Source organism: Copadichromis virginalis, linkage group LG7 (assembly GCF_057382275.1).
Source record: "Copadichromis virginalis isolate Kocher_CV1m ecotype Utaka linkage group LG7, C_Virginalis_male_GT1.1, whole genome shotgun sequence".
NCBI lineage: Eukaryota > Metazoa > Chordata > Actinopteri > Cichliformes > Cichlidae > Copadichromis > Copadichromis virginalis.
In genome coordinates, this window is record NC_140624.1 from 26,594,871 (window position 1) to 26,614,273 (window position 19,403).

At 43.5% G+C, this 19,403-nt stretch overlaps 2 protein-coding genes across 2 annotated transcripts in view; one reads left to right on the forward strand and one right to left on the reverse strand.

Annotated features, from left to right (window-relative positions):
* Positions 1-19,403, reverse strand: part of dnajc24 (DnaJ (Hsp40) homolog, subfamily C, member 24) — a 412,088-nt gene that overhangs the window by 59,758 nt on the left and 332,927 nt on the right. The gene's annotated exons all lie outside the window — the stretch shown is intronic.
* LOC146705145 (uncharacterized) overlaps positions 1-19,403 on the forward strand; it is a 61,583-nt gene that overhangs the window by 34,453 nt on the left and 7,727 nt on the right. Inside the window, exons 11-34 of the mRNA XM_085460987.1 lie at positions 5,151-5,223; positions 6,051-6,163; positions 7,212-7,416; positions 7,756-7,927; positions 8,517-8,597; positions 9,320-9,379; positions 10,083-10,269; positions 10,361-10,454; positions 10,566-10,691; positions 11,427-11,469; positions 11,735-11,846; positions 13,789-13,921; positions 15,336-15,403; positions 15,567-15,621; positions 16,465-16,630; positions 16,904-17,010; positions 17,195-17,338; positions 17,421-17,530; positions 17,610-17,753; positions 18,088-18,213; positions 18,305-18,422; positions 18,574-18,694; positions 19,094-19,224; positions 19,313-19,389. Of these exons, the coding sequence (XP_085317113.1) occupies positions 5,151-5,223; positions 6,051-6,163; positions 7,212-7,416; positions 7,756-7,927; positions 8,517-8,597; positions 9,320-9,379; positions 10,083-10,269; positions 10,361-10,454; positions 10,566-10,691; positions 11,427-11,469; positions 11,735-11,846; positions 13,789-13,921; positions 15,336-15,403; positions 15,567-15,621; positions 16,465-16,630; positions 16,904-17,010; positions 17,195-17,338; positions 17,421-17,530; positions 17,610-17,753; positions 18,088-18,213; positions 18,305-18,422; positions 18,574-18,694; positions 19,094-19,224; positions 19,313-19,389 (2,766 nt within the window). The remainder of the gene's footprint in view (positions 1-5,150; positions 5,224-6,050; positions 6,164-7,211; positions 7,417-7,755; positions 7,928-8,516; positions 8,598-9,319; positions 9,380-10,082; positions 10,270-10,360; positions 10,455-10,565; positions 10,692-11,426; positions 11,470-11,734; positions 11,847-13,788; positions 13,922-15,335; positions 15,404-15,566; positions 15,622-16,464; positions 16,631-16,903; positions 17,011-17,194; positions 17,339-17,420; positions 17,531-17,609; positions 17,754-18,087; positions 18,214-18,304; positions 18,423-18,573; positions 18,695-19,093; positions 19,225-19,312; positions 19,390-19,403) is intronic.

A 19,403-nucleotide genomic window follows, 5' to 3' on the forward strand; every position in this document is an offset into this window, starting at 1 on the left:
ATGATATAGCATGTTCTGACTGAGACATTTCTGAAAAAATTCAAACGTACAGCTCTGCTTTCACTTCCAACATAAATGAAGACAGGAAACTAAACAGCAGTGACGTTTGTAGGGTTACTGAAGTTGGGCTAGCTGGTATATAATGATGTGCTACGTGACCGCTAGCGACACAGCTACGTTAGCATAACATAAACAGTGAAGCTGGAGGACGAACACTAACACTTTTCCACTTATAAAAGTTAACGTTAAGGTTCCTGATAGTTAGAGACAAATGCAATCGCATGGCAGGATGCTGTAAACGGACCAAACTTCAGTCAGGAGAGCAACTGAGATAATCCATCCACAATACGAGGTTAGTCATTAATATACTGCAACAACATGGGAATAGAGCAGCTGCCAGAGAATTCAACATTAATGAATCAATGGTACAGAAGTGGAGGAAGCAAGAAGAATGAGTTTAATAAAGTTTGATTTATCTGACTGCTTTGTTTCGATTAATGTGCCTTATAATCCCGTGCACCTTATGGTCCAAAAAACAAGTACTGCACACTGCAGTTTAATGTTGCAAAGCACCTCTTTTTAACTTCAGTGGATATTATACATGGTTATGCTCAGGATATGTCAGCCCATTTCTACTGGAAATGCCTTTTGGTTAAACTTTCAGCAAGGAATTTGCATTTGCACTGTTACATTTTTATAAAGCTTTAATGTACATAAAAACCAGCTTCTTGTTTAAGTGAAAATAAATGATAGGTTGTCTTTTTGCGCTAGTAATGTTGTGGAGTTGTATTTTGTCTCGCATCAATTATATCGTCAGTTATATCGTTATCGCAAATTTTCAAATATATATCGTGATAAATATTTTTGGCCATATCGCCCTGCTCTAGTATGAAGGACACCTGTCCACAGAATCACTTTCTCTCATCCTAACTCACACTAAAAAAAATCTAATTTGGGTTGATCAGACCTCTTGCCACAGATTTTCAGTTCAGTTCTTGTGTCATGTAGGGTACCTCAGCCTTTTCCTCCTGTTTCCCTTCATTAAAAATGGCTTCTTGATAGCCGCCCCAAGGGCTGGGGCATATCATACCGTTCACGGTAATACTGGTATAATGTCGGGCAACGATAAGAAAATGAAATATCGCGATAGAATATGGGTAAAACCCGCATGCGCAGTGCTTTTGTTTTTTATACGCACATGCCGGAAAAAGCACGGCGGCGACGGAGAATGAGAAGGGCGAAAGGGGATCGTTAAATGAACCAGAATTGGTTTGTAAAAATGCTGCAACTTCAGTGGTGTGGAACTGGTTTAGCTTTCGTCCGTCAGATACACAACAAAGCACTATTTTTGGTAGAGCATGCTAGCTGGCCATCGTTATTACCGTGTTTTTTGGAAAATACGGCACACTTAAAATCAATCCTTTGATTTTTCTGAAAATCGACAGTGCCCCTTATAATCCCGTGCGCCTTATGTATGAATTCTGGTTGTGTTTACTGACCTCGAAACGATTTCATGTCGTACACGACGCTCGAAAATCTGTCAAATGTTTTAGTACGACTTTGCTAAGCTACGAAGCCGCACCGCTTGATGGATTGTCGGAGCATTACGGCTATCGTTGGCAGGAGCCTGGCGGAGTGATACGTACTGTGCTTCAACATAATATTACCGTATTGTGTGTGTATAACCTCTTTTTAAGTTTTGTGGATATTATACATGGTTATGCTGAGGATATGTCAGCCAGTTTCCGCTGGAAATGCCTTTTGGTTAAACTGTCAGCAAGGAATTTGCATTTGCACTGTTAAATTTTTATATAACTTTAATGCAAAAAACGGCTGCTTGTTTAAGTGAAAACACATTGATTTTATTTTTTTTTGCACGAATAAAGTTGTGGAGTTGTAAAGTATTTTGTCTAGTGTCGATTATATCGTCAGTTATATCGTTATCGCAAATTTTCAAATGTATATCGTGATAAATATTTTTGGTCATATCACCCTGCTCTAGCCATCCCTCCACTGAGAACATTTCTGATCATCAGAAATGTTCTGTGCAAATGACTTAAAGTCATGTCTTTAAGAAACGGGATTTTTCCTGTTTCTTAAAGACATGACTTTCAGATACTGTTCGTCTGCTGTTGAAAGTCTTAGACCTGCCAGTTATTTTGAGGGAGAGGGATGTTGTTGATGCAGGATTCTAGCTGCTCAGCTGTCCTGGCTTCTTCTTCTTTGTCTCTTCTTTCTTATCATGATGCTCCAGATGTTCTCAGTTGGTGAGGGTCACAAAAATAACGCCATAGCAGGCCAGGTCGGCCATGCTTTAACAGATGCCATACATGGGTTAGCATTGTTATGCAAAATATGGAGAGTCGTCTAAAAAAGGTGTCATTTGGATGGACTATCTGTTGGTTTAGAACATGTCTATACCTTTCAGCATTGATGGAGCCTTTCCAGATGTGCCTAATTCCTTTGGTCTTCAGTCAGGAGGATGTGGTGCCCATGTTTTCCAAAAACAATCTGGAAGGGTCTGACCTCAGAACAGTTTCCTACTTTGCTTCAGTCCATTTTAAATGAGCTGTGGTCCAGAGAAGAAGGCAGAGTGTGTGCATCATGTTCACTGGCATCTTCTTTGCAAACACACACATATACGAAAATTTGTGTACATATCACTATGATCAGTGTTTTGGTGATAGTGTGAAATTGCCACACCCACAGCCTTTATGCTGTCACAGAGAGTAACACAAAGCATGGTTTGCATTACAGTTTCTCTGTTTTTACTCCTATGCACACAATTTTCAGAGCAATAGAACTCCAACTTCTACTTTGGTGATGCAGAAATGAAATCCTGCTGCCGGGGGCTGGTTTGGCTTGCTTCTTACGTATCAGCTCTTCCCAGCAGAGATGAGAGAGCAGAGCAGGCTTTGTGACAGCCCCCAGCATTAGATGACAGCACTGCTGTTAACACACAGCATCTCAGCTGTGTCAGCTGTCCTGAGAGATGATCTGTGCAACTATGAGAGAAAGCGCTCCATGCTCCTGATACAGATCTGTGTTGTGGTAAAGTGTCAAAAACTGTGATGCTGATCATGCTGATTAAGAAACAGTCTATTACTGACAGAATGTAACAGACTGTAACAGCTAATAGTCTATCAATGTCAGTAGTGTATCAATGCTGCGATTGTCCTTTATTAACTTTTAACTAACAGCATCTGCTGCAACTGGTTGGGAGCGAGGGGAGAAAAGACAAGAAAGACAAGAAAAAGGAATGTTCTTTCTCAGACTCACTGAAAGCATTAGATGATTCAAATCAGCTGGACAGATCGCCAATCGACATACACAAACATATGTTTTATTTGGCACAGGTAAATTATTCAAGCTCATTAAACTGGGATAGAACAGTTCACATGCTTCATACATTTCATTAAATGTATGAAGCATGTGAACTGTATGAAATTTCATTAAATGTACTTATCTCTGGTGATTTAAAGTGAGTGTTCACTTTAAATCAAGTGTGCACCCTCCAAACAACTGTCCAGCATATGCTGCATGGGTGCAGAGTGACAAATGCTGCCTGTTGTCTCCTACATGTTGGAGAGCTGCTCTTTTGTGTGGATCTTTTTCTGCAGCATGTTGACAATAGACAGTGCAGGAAACATGGAGCTAAGACAACAGATCCATTGAGACAGTCGTCAGCGAGACAAAGGAGTCATTGGCTTTACTGATTAACCATCACACAACTAAATATGAGATCACTGCGATGGCCCAGCCTACAGCAGTGACAAAAGTAGTAGGAGTTACACAATTCATTGCTTCACTCACATTAATATCCAGCCCTTAGACTTCAGTCAGCCTTTGTCTAAACACGCACATTTATCTTAAAGATGATATCAGAGAAGAGAGGTCTTTGTGGTCTTTTGTTCAGTCCGCCATCGTGCAGTTTTACAGTGATTATTTCTGTACCCTAAACACAAAACATACAATTGTGACTTGTACATTCCATCAGAAGCCACGAGTATAAAGAAAGTCTGTCAAGTTCTTCCACACCAAACTCTCTCATGTCTTTACGGGCTTTGCTTTGTGCACTGTTATGCACTCATTTTGGAACAGGAAGGGACCATCCCCAAACTGTTCCCACAAAGTTGGGAGCATGAAATTTCCAAAATGTCTTAGTATGCTGAAGCATTAAGTGTTCCTTTCACTCGAACTAAGAACTAACAGCCCCACAACATAATCGCTCTCCACCAAACTTCACAGTTGGCACAGACAGACAAGTACCGTTGTCCTGACAACCGCCAAACCCACACTCCTCCATCAGACTGCCAGATGGAGACGTGTGATTCATCACTCCAAAGAACACTTCTTTGCATTGTGCTATTTGATGTAAGGCTTGGATGCAGCTGATTGGTCGTGGAAACCCATTCCATGAAGCTCTTACTGTTTATGAGCTAATCTGAAGGACACATGAAGTTTGCAGGTCTGTAGTGATTGACTCTGCAGAGAGCTGCGGACTGTGCACTGTGTACCTCAGCATCCGCTGACCCTGATCTGTAGTCTTGCGTGGCCGACCACTTCACGACTGAGTTGATGTTCCAGTCAGTCCCACTTTGTCATAAGTTCACTGACAGTGTGGAATGTGGAATATTTAGTAGCAAGGAAATTGCTACTAAACTGGTCAGCTGGATGGCCCAAAACATTAAAAATCTAAAGACATATGCAGGCTGGAAAAGTGTTGTCCCGGAGGGATGTTGAGCAGTTCAGAGCAGCTGATGTTTGAACAATTGCAGAATTGCACCCTAGTAAAGGAGCCTTCCTACATCGGTCTTATGTTACACTGGACTGCTGTGTGTGTGGAACAATCATTCTCTATGTGTTGGATCAACATGTAACACACAGATGCAGCACACACAGTACGTGGGTGAACGGCTGTTGTCATCAGTCACGCGTGGATCCCGTGTTTGTGTGTGACAGTGTCATATTGTGTCACCTGAGAACACTCAGAGAAAAATTCTGCAAAGAACTGAGGATGACGCTTAGTTCTTCATCCTTGTTTCGGAGCACAATGCTGTGTGCTCAGCACAGAGAACTTTACAGGAAAACTCATGTACTGCAAACAGCAGCCTCATTCTGCTTTCTCTCCCTCTGTGTTTCTTTGTTAGATCCAGAGAGAAAGCCATGTGCTCTGTCCTGTACAGCCCAGTCTTGAACACAACGCAATAACACCATGTACAGGTAAGGCTTACAGACTGTCAATCCACTTATTTTGAAAGGAAGTAACCAGATCTTAACACCAGTTTACCTGCTACCAGTACAGCTGAGCAGAACCCTCAAGAACTCGTATTTAATGTGCTGTAAAATGTGATGGAGATGTGTGGAAACACTTATAATAGTTCCACTGTAATAAGCACGGCTCAAGCTATTTCTGTTTAATTCCATAGTAACATTTGAATCAATCAAACATAAGGAAGAGTGATGATCGCCTGCAAACACTTGAATCAGGGCTGCAAAATGCAAAACCATGTAATAACACGTGATTAGCATTTTGTAGGCTTGAAGGTGGTTTTAAATGCGTTTTGAGTCGAAACACTGATTTCACTGCATCTCTGATGAGGTTCTGTAACGAAAACTTTGCATTAAAATGGATTATTTTATTATTTAATGATAATTTGAGTAGAGTTATCAGTAGCAAAAACCAAAGATTGTTATTAATACATTAATTAGATTATTTAAATAGAATATTTGTATGAATGTAAACACTCACTGAGCCACATGGTACAATTCAGAACATAAACTTTCATTTATTATTGCAGTAAATTTAAAGCTTGAGCACTTAATGTTCGCTTATTTATTTAACCTTTAAACTTTATCAGATAAAGTGTGCTTTCACACACCAACCACAGAGAAACAGGCAGGCTGTTTCTCTGTGGTTGGTGTGATATGAGATAAACTTCCTTTCTACCAGCGCTATAGCATGCCACAGTCTCTAATGTGACAACTCATGTTGTCTTTCGCTCACTCAGCAGGAAGTGATTGACCGTCCTCCTCCTTCTTCTTCACAGATATTCACACAGACCGAGGAACGTGTGTGTCACTGTGTTTGGTGCAGGGAGAGTCGGCGGTGGAAGATGGCCTGAACGTCACTCCTGAGCTGGATGATGGTCTAATTCACAAGGTACACACACACACACACACACACACACACACACACACATAGACTTTGTGAAATACCACATTAACTGTTGAGGAATTACAGACATTTCTATGCATAGTCCAAAGTTTCAGAGGCTCAAACCTAATTAATCAAACATGATTTTAATTAAAAGAATGAATGAATTTGTAGTGACTGCTTGAAGTTTAGCACCCAAGAACATCACCAAATGCTGTGTTTCCTCCTTTAACATCCTCTGCCAGGACTGTAGAGCAGCTGCTGTTTGTGGGTCTTTATCTTTCACTTCTATCTTCTGTAACTTAAAAGCATGTTAAGTTGAAATCAGGGTACTGACTTGGCCATTGACGAATACGTCGCTTCTTTGCTTTGAGAGGCTCTTGGGGTTTTTGGGAGCTTTTGAGTGCAGACAATTGAGCTTTGAAGTGCAGTGTTTATCCTGCTGGAAGCAGCCATCAGAAGACGGTACACTGAGGTCATACTGGGATGGACACGATCAGCTGCGATAGCTCGACTTATAGATCCCACACCCATACCCCACCAGCCTCAGCCTGAGCCACTGACACTGGGCAGGAGTTTACATCAAAGTCTGACCCCGCCACCTGAAGGAAGTCCAAACTTATCAGACCACACAACGTGTTTGACATTTGTATGAAATAATGTTGCCGCGTGTTCATAATCAATGCTCTCCTTACTCCCATAACCACACACGCACGCACACATACAAAATATCAGCAGTTTTGGTGCAGCAGAACTTCTCTGCTGTCACAGAGAAATATTTGGAGCTGGTCAGAGTGTGAGCAGTGACTCATTTTTTCTGGAAGAGGCCTTTTCCACCAGCTTTTCTCATAATCCTCCACAGACCACATTCAGCTCTTTCCCTGAGAACGTTTTCTTACAGGGCCCTTTCAAATCACTCCAATGCCCAGCTTCTAAAATATCCTATTATCCTATATTAAAAATCTACTACAGTGTGTGTGTGTCTCAGTGCCCTAGCTTTGTGTTTGTTTACATCTTTGTAAAATCCACCTCACATTTCTCCCCTTCTCTCCAGCCTGAGGCTCCTCAGACTGGTGTTGGGCACATGGACAGCCAGGCCTGTGGCGCCCACTCCTCCACTAGTAATGCACTGATGCAAGAAGCTGTCAGTCCCAGCAAAGCAGCTTTGTCAGTGGACACATCTGGCGCTGTGTCCCCTCAGAGCTCCACACTGTCCTGGATGTCAGAAACGGAGGACAGAGGTAAAGCACACAGTGATACCTGAAACTGTTATTTCCTTGAAGAAGTTAATAATTACAAGCTCTTTGGCATGTTCTACTTCCTGTCTGTCTGCCTGTGAGCTGATAGTAAATCTGTCTGTTGCTATGCACAGTAGATCAGGACAGATTTCACTGAGGTCACAGACACAATGAGCTTCTGGTGAAATCCAGCGAAACATCCCATATTCTCAGCATTTACTTCAGAGTTAGAACATTAGTCATTAGTATTTGTAGTAACTGTTTGAACGATGTGCTGGGTGTGTTGCATGTGTCCTGTTACGTGTTCATTCTTAACCGGTGAGTGGTTGTAATATTTTTTTCTGACATACATCTGAGGAGGAGAGGTAGAGGGAGGAGGCGATGAAGAAGAGAAAAAAGACCAGCTTCCAGAAACTCCAGTGTCATCAGCCGTCTTGCGCACATCCAGTCGCTCCTTGTCTCCGTTGCGTCGCCATAGCTGGGAGCCGGGCAGGACCAACACAGCCACACACATGGAGCTCTCACAGAGCAGGTACTGGAACCTCAGGCTGTTCTGACACCGAGCCACTAAAGGACCATCTTCTAAGTAAAAAATATGACCCTCTGTATAGTTGTGCTGTCTAAGGAGGTCTTTCCATAGATGTGAATGCTAAGATGCAGCTTTGTATCAAAGCTGCATGTTAGCATTGTGGAGGCCTTCTTGGTTGGACTAGAACAACATCTGTGGCTTTGGCATCAGTCAGTTGTGCTGTCTAATGCTCGGGTAGCCTTGAAATTGTGCTTTGTTGTGCAGCTTAAGCCTTGTATCGGGTCAGAATCTGTCTCATTTGGCTTTTAAAACTTTATTGATGGGTCTCCTTGTTCACACACTTGGTGTCAACACGAGAACAGATGCTCCGCTCCCAACTTTATTGAAAAATCCTGCTGACGTCAAATGCCAGATTGGCTGATATTTTTCAAAACACAATTGCATTCAGAGTTAGTTACATGAACTGCGTTTGCAAACAGTAAGTGCAAACACAGCAGCCGAGCATCTGCTCCATGTCGAGCAGCAGGAGAAATTAAAGCCAGCTTCCACATCTTTGTTCACGAGTGTATCTTCCTCCTGTTGTCATCAACAGTCCGCCTGCCCCTTCCTTCAGCTCACTGAAGACCGTTTCAGGAGAGGTGAAACAAGCCAAGACCCCTCTCCACAGAAGAAGGTAACCCCGTCTTCCATGACCTGCTTTATTCACGCCTGCCTCTGTTTCCTTGCAGGGCCACATACTTTTTCTTTTTGTGCGTCTAGGCTGATATTTCTGTGAGTCGTGTTTCACACATTCAGAAACAGCTGAGAAATGACTGATTTACTGATGAAAAGGACAGCACGTATTCAAATGTGAGGCAATGTCAAGAACCTTAAACTGAGTTGTTAGAGTGTGAGTGCAACACCGCTATTCCTCACAGCAGCCGAATCAGGCTTGCATTCCTGCCTTCTTACTAGAGTGCAGCCTCAGCCTGCTCACACGGCATACACAGACACTCCCTGGCCCAAGCATGGCATCCAGTGGAAAAGTCATCAGCGCAGTGAGAGCAGCAGGTCAGCAAAGTGTGCTGAGACTGAGGTGGAGATGGAAAGATTCCCTTAAACTCTGGCTGTAGTGCTGAGATGTATGATTATTACCTCTGTACAGTATTTTCTGCATTGAGTTGTGCAGTTCAGGCTGTGTTGCTGTGATGTGAGTCCAAGTGTTATGAATTAAAGCAATGTGCCAGTTTTCAGACAAACTTAAATTAACAGCTTAGACACATCTTTCTCACCACAACACCATTATCATTAATTCTTGTTTTAATACACCCCTGCCATCAAACATCTTCTCTTTCTTTTCTTTGTTTTTCTTTGCATGTTTCTCACAATTCGTCCCCCATCTGTCCATTTCTCCAGTATGAGCTGGTGTCCATCCAACCTGGTTTTTCCTGATCAGGAGCAAATAGACAGCAGAAGGTAAATGGCAGAAGTCAACAGTAATACACAGATATTGTTTCGTTTCAACAGCTCTTCGATAGAAGAGCGACTTAAAACCTCTGACTATGATGTAAGACGAGCACAGAGAAAGATGACACAACAACATACCAATGCGCATTATGAAATGAGGTCTGGTTAGACGTGTGGTTCAGCCTAGCAGGCTGCTGTGTGCTTTGTGGCTGCACCCTGCTTCTCTCTCTCTCTGCTCCAGGTGCCAGCCTCCTTTCTCTTGTGGAGCCGGTGCACAGCTTTTCCACCCAGACACTTTATTCTTATTCCACTCTCTGCCCAAGTCTTTTGGTGAAATATAACAATTTGGGGGTTCGTCCAGGATGTAAAAACGGTCAAACCCATCCATGGCTGGTCACCAACGACACTGGTGTATAAATCAGGATTGTGCATGCATGGATGGATGGATAGAACCTGGACATGAATACGAACCGGAACTAAATTAAAAGAAAGTTGGCAGAAAGTCCTGAAAGGCTATAAAAGTATAAAAGTTGTAAAATAATAACTACTCAGCATAGCACACTTACTATGAGGAGACAGACACAGAGCAGAGCACTGGTTTTATACTACAGTATTGAGTGATAAGTGGAGGAGCCGTGCACATCACCAGCAGAAAACAGTGTGCCACCTGAGTCAGGAAACATGGTCCTACTTCATTTCTCCTTTCATCCAGCCACAGTCTAGAAAGTCTAGAAGTGGGCACAGAAGTGGTGCAGGACCAGACACAGTGTGCCAGCATCAGTGATCAGGAGGTGGTGGCTGCAGGCAGGAGTTCACAGGTGGAGAGCCTGGACAGGGGGTCTCTGGCCTCCCTAACCGAGGAGGAGCAGGAAGGAGACAGCAGCAGCATTGATAGCCAGGTGTGTCCTCTTACTTTTTTTTTTTTGCTTTGTTATTCGATGAGAGGACGGATTTATATACTTGTCATTTTCATTTCTTGTGTGTTGTTAGACATCATTGATTGTCAGCTGTCCTGCCATCTTTCATCATCCAACTCTCACCAAATCCATCTCCATGGTCACCGTCACTCAGCGGGACGTACAGGGTGAGTCTCTCAGTCCTCTGTCTCTGCCTCTCGTTTGTTCTGAGAAGTAAAGATTCTCGACGTTCTCCGCTAAGATTCTTTCATCCTGCTGCACCCATGAATACCTTTTAGCGAGTGGGTTTCCTCCATCAAAGCGACGAATCAGCTTCTCTGTCAGTATCTCTCCGCTCCTCCCAAAAACTAGACGCTTCTTTTCCATTGGCTCTTCCTCCAGTGATGAGGAGGAGGAGGGAGGGAGTAAGTATGAAGATTGTCCCTGTAGTGTTCCCTCTGTCAGTCTGGTGTCCTGTAACACTGACCATCAAAGCAGTTCAAATGTGTCGACCCATTGCTGGACCCCACGTGTTTGTCTTCAGAAGCCTAAACTAATAAACTAGTCTGTGTAAGTGTGACGAGTGTCTCCCTTTCAGTGTGCCGTGTTCAATGTGACCTAAACCTCTGACCAGCTAGTGCATTAACATTACTTTCAGGTGGTTCTTTTACTAAAACAGTGTTATTGTCGTAATATTACCCATGACAAAGTATGAAGGGAATGATTGATTGTTTGAGCAGCCGTGCTGAAGGCTGCTGCAGGTGAGACACTTACACAGAGCACATAGGATGCAGTCTGTAAACACGAAGCCGCCCACAGAAAAGGTAAGGCAGGCTATCAAGGAACTGCTGACATCTGAAAAACAGTATGTAGCTGTGCACGTTTATTTTTCTTACGGTACTCCTGCCAGTGATACAGAGCACGGCACTAGTACTGACTCAGCACATCTGCCAATGTCTTTGGTTAACTTTGTGTTTAGTCATTTTATTAGGGTTAGAAGTGCAATGGAGTTCATCAGTCATCACTTTTGTTGACGTGTCAACCAATTACTAAAAGCAGGCTTTGCTTGGTAACTGTGGCGTTGAAGACATTGCTGTGCAGTTCAGACTACAGCTGTGTTGTCCTGATCAAATGATGATTGTCGTCTTTGCCTCATGCAGGTGTGAACTCATTCTGCAGTCACTCTGGGTCACTGGCATCCAGGTAGGAAGAGAAGCTAATAAATCTTTTTTTCTCTGCTTCACTTTTAAAGCACATCATACTGAAGAGATGCAGCACAGGCTGCATGTAACTGAGTGCATGGCACGCTGATCCTGTTGGGTTTTTCATTTGAGTTTGTTATTCTGTTTCTTCAGGCCCATGATTGTAATGTTAATGGGTTTCAGTTATTTGAGAGAACAGGAAAACGTTTGCTGATATAAATAGAAATGAGCATTGTGCCTTTGAAAGTTCCCTTTGTGTTGTTCAGTATTTCAGAGGATGAGCCAGGTCCCCTGCAGAGCGAAACTGAGGGAAAGGGAGGGCCTAAAATTGGTCGGAGATTCAGCTACCTCCGCAACAAGATGAGCAAGAAAGTCAAGGTGAGAAATGTTTACACACAGGATGTGATGCAGCCACTTCTTCTTTTCTAACACTCTGACGTATGTTTGGAGATGACTGTAGAGCGTAACGCTGATGTGTCCATGTGTGTGCCCTGGCTGATAAAAACCAGGGTATTTCAGTTATATTCTTTATTTTTGCAAATGTATTGAAATGCTGAATTTTTCCATACTTTGTCAGGTGCATGAAGTATTCAGCACAGGTGAACATTTGACTGTGTTCACTGTGTTTTTGGGTAATGAAGCATTTAAAACACAGCATGCCAAACTTTGGTGGCTGTAGCTCAGGATGTTAAGCAGGTTTTCTGCTAATCGCGCGGTTGGTGGTTCGAGCCCTGGCTCCTCCAGTCTGCAGGATGAAGTGTCCTTGGGCAGGATACTGACCCCATGTTGTTCTCTGGTCCAAATGTGATTAATCGTTGGAATTGTGAATGGGTGATATATAAAGTAGTTATAAAAGCAGCAGTCCATTGTAACTGCTCGCAGTTGGAGCTGTCAGACTGTTTGTTTGCGGGCAGTTCAGCATAGTGCTGCAGACTGTCTGCATGTTGTATCTGTCAAAGGGGGAAGTGTCAAAATTCTGTGGGTTGCTGCAGAGAACACAGATGTCATGAAAGACAACTAGTTTGTAATGAAGTGAAACCAACTGTCTGTTCTTCATGCAGGCTTTTTGATAGTTTCTTTTTTTTAAGTCACAAAGAGCTCCATTGTGGCTCTCTTTCTTCTTTAAGTGAACTTTTCCGCCATGATTCCACCTGTACAGAGTCTTCACTGTCACTCTGCATGCTGGACTGCACACAGCCATGTGTGTGTAAGTTGTGTACTCTGTGACTAGGGATGCATACAAACTGACCCAAATATACCTGCAATATTTAAAGTTTTGTTTGTGAGTGGACTGGAATTTTTCTCATGGTTAGCAAAAATACACCAGATACTAATATAGTGCTTTGGACACCCGGACTATATGATGACTATATGATCTGATAATCAGATGATCTGTGGCTTGTAAGCCTGGCTGGGTCATACAAGCACAGTCAGGCTGACCCCACTGCAGCTACTTGTGGGCTACTGTGGTGAAGTCAGTGTGACGATAGTTTGTGGTTCACTGCAGAGCTGTGCAGTTACAGGTCTGCACATCAAAGCCGTGCGTGGGATGTTGTGTAAAATGGAAATAAAAATGCAGTGCAATGACTTACAAATCTTACAAATCTCTTAAAGTCATGTTTTATTCACAATAGAAGACAGAAACCATATCAAGTGTTTAAACTGAGATATTTTTATTATTCCATGAAAAAATCGAATAGTAAAATGTTTTTGATGTGCTGTGTTTGCCTTTTATCACAGGATGATACAGGTTATATGCCAAATATCAGTGTGGACACAGTGGCATTTGTTGGCATTTGTTAGAGGTAATTAGTCTGAGTTCAGACGAGTTTAATGTGACTCATTGTGCATTTCTCGTACGCAGCAGACCCCCTACCCAAAAAACCAAAGAGGGAACTGAATTTAAATAAAGTTGAAGTGAAACCAAATATTCAAATAAATGAATAACTGCACTAAAACTGAGACGTAACAATACAAAACCCTGCTGAAACTGTTAAAGGAAATCTGAAGCCAAAAACAGGAACGAAGTGTGACATCATACATCTCAGAAAAAGATTTATTTTTATCTAATGCCATCACATACGTTATGGTAAAATAGTGGCTTCATCAAGACGGACAGAACTCTGCAAAACAACCAGACAGACAGCAAAAGAGGAAGTGTGTGTGTGTGTGTGTGTGTGTGTGTGTGTGTGTGTGTGTGTGTGTGTGTGTGTGTGTGTGTGTGTGTGTTGGCATGCAGAAATGAACAGTGCACTATCTCAATTCAAAGGAATGAGAAATGTCAGGTTTTGAAGTGTGTTGGTGTCTTTGCTGTTTTCAGGACAAGGAGAGGAGGGGGGAGGGTAAGCAAGAGAGCAAAGCACGAGAAAAGGCCCCCCTGTGCCCCCCCGGCTCCACGCTGTGTCAGCACAGCGGCAGACTCCTGTGCAATAAGGAAACGTTCTCCTGCAACAGTAAGGCCCTCGTAGCGCTGTCTTTCTGACACGTGCCAGCTCTCTTACTCTCCTGCTGCATTTCTGCTCTTTCCTTCCTGCTTTTTATTTCACCTCCAGTCTGGGATCACCACTTCCTCTTCTCCGTACTTCGTTATCTCCATGCGTTTTCACACCTTTGATAACACCATCATACTGCTCTGTGTAATAATGCTGTAGTTGTTTACATAGAAGTGGTTAGTCGTGATTAGTAGTGGTTAATAGTCTGGGCAGTCATCAGACAGCAACAGGGTTCTGTGTGGCTTGTGCTTGGTCCTCCTCTGCCTGTATGGTTTTTCACCCACAGTCCACACAGCTGCTGGGCTTGCTGTGGTAGGATCCACTCTGTACTTGTTTGGCCTTTAATAACAGGAACAGAACCAGCAGACCTCTTTTGTACCCCAGCCTTTACAGACAGAGCTGACTGGACAGTATTTGTGGAGTTGCAGACTTGAAGCCTCAAACTGAAGGAAAATACTCAGGGTAAGATGATGGAAGGTGTTGCAGGTACAAAGAAGCTGGAAAACTGAGCAAAAGAAAAGGTTAAAGCTGAGTGGGACAGTCCGGAGGAGGCAGCCAAACCTGGGGACAGAACCTGCCAGTTTTTCTGGTGGATGATTTTATGCTTGTTTCTTTATGGGTTTAGTTTTTCAATCATCAGCCATAAAAGGCTGATGGAGTACTGTTGTAAGTGTGTGGACGGCATGGATGCACAAGTGTGTGAATGTGATGACTTCAAAACGAGGCGAGGTATGAGTTTGACATTGATAGCATAGGTGTATCTGCCTGGAGGCTGAGGGGTAGCACTGACCAGCGCTGGTATTTCTTCTTCCTGTGAGCTGGACTGAAGCCATGGCAGCAGTCACTGCCTTCTGGTTTCTTTGCCTTTGCACGCAGAAGAGAAGAGTGTCAAAGGATGTTGTAGTGTTAAAGAGACGGAAATATCAAGGCTATAGCTGAATAGTCCAAAACTTCCTGTTCCACTTCACGGTGACCTTGATGGAGAAGGTCATGAGGTCAAGGAAGAGTGTTAAGGAGAATTTCCGAGGACCAATGAAGAGAAGCACGGTGCTTAGAGGCTCCAGCTGCACTCAGACTTCCTAAGAGAGTGATGCTGATGATGAGGCTCCTCCTTAGTGAACCCACCACAGTACATCCAGCTATGAAGTGAAATATAGCATGTGTGTCAGAAACGCTGCTGCAGAGATGAGCCACTGTAGCTCCTGACATTATGGCAGCTGTAAGAATAAAGCATTGCATAAATGTATGTGACCTGCCCTCTAAAGTGCTGTGAGGTCAGTAAGACATTAAAGTATGTGAGATGAATGTGGCACCCTGTGTGTGTGTGTGGTTGGGGGTGAATACACTAACATAGCTGTTTCTGTGCTGCCTGCAGACTGTGGGGTCCTCGTCAGTGACAGATCCACGGAGAGCCCGTCTGTCTGTGCAAAGAACAGAATAAAGGTAGGTATGGTACACAGACTCATGATGAATGTGTTACCATCAGGAATAACTGTAGATGAACAGCTAAACCACATGTTCTAATTTAGAGGTGAGGTATAAATCCATCATAAATGTATTTTACAAGTCTTCTTTAAGTTTAATCTGTCATGTTTGTCTCTATCAGCAAGCGGCGGTGCCAGAAGGCGTTCCTGGGTCGTCTGTTAACACGAGGAGTAAAAGTAAGAACACATGGAGAACTTTACAGAGGAGACACAGGGGAGCGAATCAACTAAAGCTAAAGACACTTTCAAAGAATCCTTTATATCAATCCGTCTAAAAATTCCCAGTTTCCCTCAGATTTGACTGGTGATTTTATCTGTATATGTCCTAGTGACCATTAAAATAAAGCTGTGGGTCTCAAGTCATTCATTTAGATACAGGTGCTTTAAAATAACTGCACAGATGTGTTACTAAGAAAGCTGCTGAGTTTGAATCTATTCCACCACTCCCATGATCAGCAGAAGCCCATTAGCAAAAGAAGAGAGGTTTCCACGTTCTGTCGGTGCCGCACAAACGCACACTGTCCGCACTGCAAAGTGCAACACAACGTTAATGTACACATGTACTTGAAGACAAATTCCTGTCTTCACTCAGTGCTGTTCCTCTGTCAGGATAGAAAAAAGGTCCAGCTGTCACTCCAAAGCCAGCGTACAGTGATGGCACAAACACAGAACAAGCTTATGATTGAGTGCAGCATGTTTGACTTTTTACTCAGTTTGTAAAAGAGCAAGTCAAATAAGGACACTGGGAGGTAGCAATGCAGCATTTCTGAAGGAGCTTTAGTTCTCATCGAACTAAAGCTCTAAAGCATGCTTGCAACTCAGACCTGAGCAGACGGAGCACACGCAGAGAGAGGGAGCTGCTTTTGATTGGTAGACAGAGCTTCTGATGTCCCAGCAGTTCCACTGATAGACACCTTCTGGCTCATAGTATGAAGAAGAGAACTACAAAAGAACTAGATTGCTGCTTTTTAATGAGCAAATAATCAAATTCATTTTCTGTTTTGATATATTTTTATCTAGCTACATCTTCTACATCATCGCTGTCGTCAAGGTCCTCATCGTCACGTTGGTCAACAGTAACAATGCCCAACGACCACCTTCCTATGCTGTCTCCGAGAAGAAACCGCAGAACCTTCAGCCCTCACAGCAACCTGGCTAAGAGCATCTCCATTAGCAACATACCATCGTAAGACGTTACGACTAATTAACTTTGTTTCTGAAAATTCCCAGTTAGCTCTAAACGTCACGTGTACACACGAGCACAAGTGACTGTCTCAGCACTGAGCACACATGCCGTCGCTCGATGTGCTCTTCACAGACGTGAAGACGGGTTTTTCTGTTCTTGTCACTAGAACTAGTGGCAGCTCCAAAGGCGTCATATTGTTCTTGCGACTATGTGATGTATGTAGAAAGCAAAGCCATTAAAATCCTGCTCATCTTCATAGTTTTGTTCCTTCAGGTTAGACGATGCTGCACTCAAGCGCCTCAAAGTGCTGTCCCAGTCCACCGACTCTCTCCATCAGGGGAGCAAAGTCAACGCTTCAACTGAGTCTCTCACTGATGAAGGTAGAACACAACACACACACAGACACACACACACACACACACACACACACACACACACACACACACACACAGAGTTTAGATTCAAAGAATGATGGTTTGAACTGCTGTGTGTGTGTGTGTGTGTGTGTGTGTGTGTGTGTGTGTGTGTGTGTGTGTGTGTGTGTGTGTGTGTGTGTGTGTGTAGGTACTGAGATCACTGAGACCCAGCTGATGGAGTTTGAAAATGACATTAAAGATCTGGCAGCTGATTCTTGGAGCGGAATGGTGGATAAGAAGTTCTTGAAGTCCCTGAAGAAAGATGAAGTGAAGAGACAAGATGTCATTTATGGTAAACTGTGCTGTGACTCAGTGGGGAGTGACAGACTGCTGTCGGGGCCAAACATGGAGATAAGAGTGTTTTCTCTGCACAGAGCTGTACCAGACGGAGGTTCACCATGTGAGGACTCTGAAGATTATGTCGGAAGTGTATCACAAAGGCCTTCAGAAGGAGCTGCAGCTTGATCTTCAAACTCTGAACAAGGTGATCAAAGAGCAATTTCACCCGTCGACACGCTTGGGTACACACAGTATAACGACCTGTCTGTCCAACATTTCCCTAGATTTTCCCTGTTTTGGACGATCTCTTGGAGTTCCACACAGAATTCCTCTCATTGCTCCTGGAGAGAAAAAGAAATGCATCAACCGAGAGACAGAAAAGCAACAACTTCCTCATCTGCAGCATTGGAGACATCTTAGTTAAACAGGTGAGACGAGGACACGAGGAGGGTGTATGCGTGCGTGTCAGTGGTAAATAAAGTTGAAATAAATCCATTTCTGGTGGCCCTTACACTCCTCGTGTGTGGAGTGTGTGCTGTTGTCTTTTAGTTAAGTTCAACTCTAAGATATCTGTTTGGAAATCAGGGGTGTCGTTTGGTAGTGTCAGTGGTTGCAGTAAAGATCATGGCAGTCTTTCCATTAAGTTGCAGTTCTTTTGAGTTAATGGAAGAACTACAATATTCACAGCATGTTATGGAAAGCGCTGGATTTGCTTCCACCTTAAATGTGTTTACTTTCTTTTTTGTGACTTCTTAAATTCAGTTTTCAGGCTGCAGCTCTGTCCGCATGACAAAAGTTTATGGCAAGTTTTGCAGTCGCCACAACGAAGCCGTCAGTCTGTACAAAGAACTGCACGCCAAAGATAAACGCTTCCAGGCTTTCGTCAAGGTCAGAGCTGCTCTCTGTACACGCAGCACATCAGAGGACCTCACCTGCACTGTCTGGGATCTATGCATGACCTCAGTATCTTTGTGTGCAGAGAACAATGAGCAGCAGTGTTGTGCGGCGGCTCAGCATCCCAGAGTGTATTTTGTTGGTGACTCAGAGGATCACCAAATATCCTGTTCTGATCCAGAGGATCCTTCAGCACACCAAAGGTAAGAATGAAGACCCGTGGCAGCATCCACCGAGTCAAGCGCATCTTTCATTGTTCTTCAAACGTCACCTAAAAACTGTGCGGTGACACTGCGTCCAACATCTTTCCTCAGAACATAATTCATCCTAAACTCTTTATGAATCTCTGAACAGAGTCAGATAAGGAGCACGGCTTGGTTTCTGACGCGCTGCGCCTTGTGAAGGAGCTGATTACGGCTGTGGATAATAAAGTCAACCAGCAGGAGAAGAAACAGCGCCTGAAGGAGGTGTACAGGTACTCAGTAGTGTCAGTGATGGAGTTTGCCTACTCCTGGATCAGCTGATCACGTGGGTCATCAGAGCAGTTCATTCCTCCAGACAGTCGCCTCCCTGCCCACTCTTAGCTCAGAGCGCTCCACAAACGCTCCCAAACCAACGCCTGAAGTATACGTTACACAATGTCAACTGATGAACGCTGAATGATGAATAAGCTTAAAGGCTGGCTGATACCTGGGCTGTACCTTCCACATATATACCACTTTTCTAGTCGTGCTGACTGCTCAGAGCAGTGCTGATGTTCAGCCTGTGTTTTACTCTCTGCATGTAGTTTTAGATTTTTTCTGTAAGCTTAGCTTGCAGAAACAGCAGTGCTCTTAAATGTGCCTGAGTGTAAACCTTTAATGTCTCACTGCAGTCGCACTGACAGTAAGTCCATCATGAGGATGAAGAGTGGTCAGATGTTCGCTAAAGAGGACCTGATCAGAGGGAGGAAGCTGCTGCACGATGGAGCGCTGCAGCTGAAAAACTCTGCAGGAAGACTCAAAGGTTCATCACATTTGCATCTTTGGACCAAACCTGACGTGAATTTATTCCGACTGGAGCTCGCTGTAATATTTGTTTCTGTGTGTTGCAGAAGTCCACGCCATGCTCCTGACAGATGTGCTGGTCTTTCTTCAGGAAAAAGACCAGAAATATGTATTTGCCTCATTGGTAAGTTTGGCACT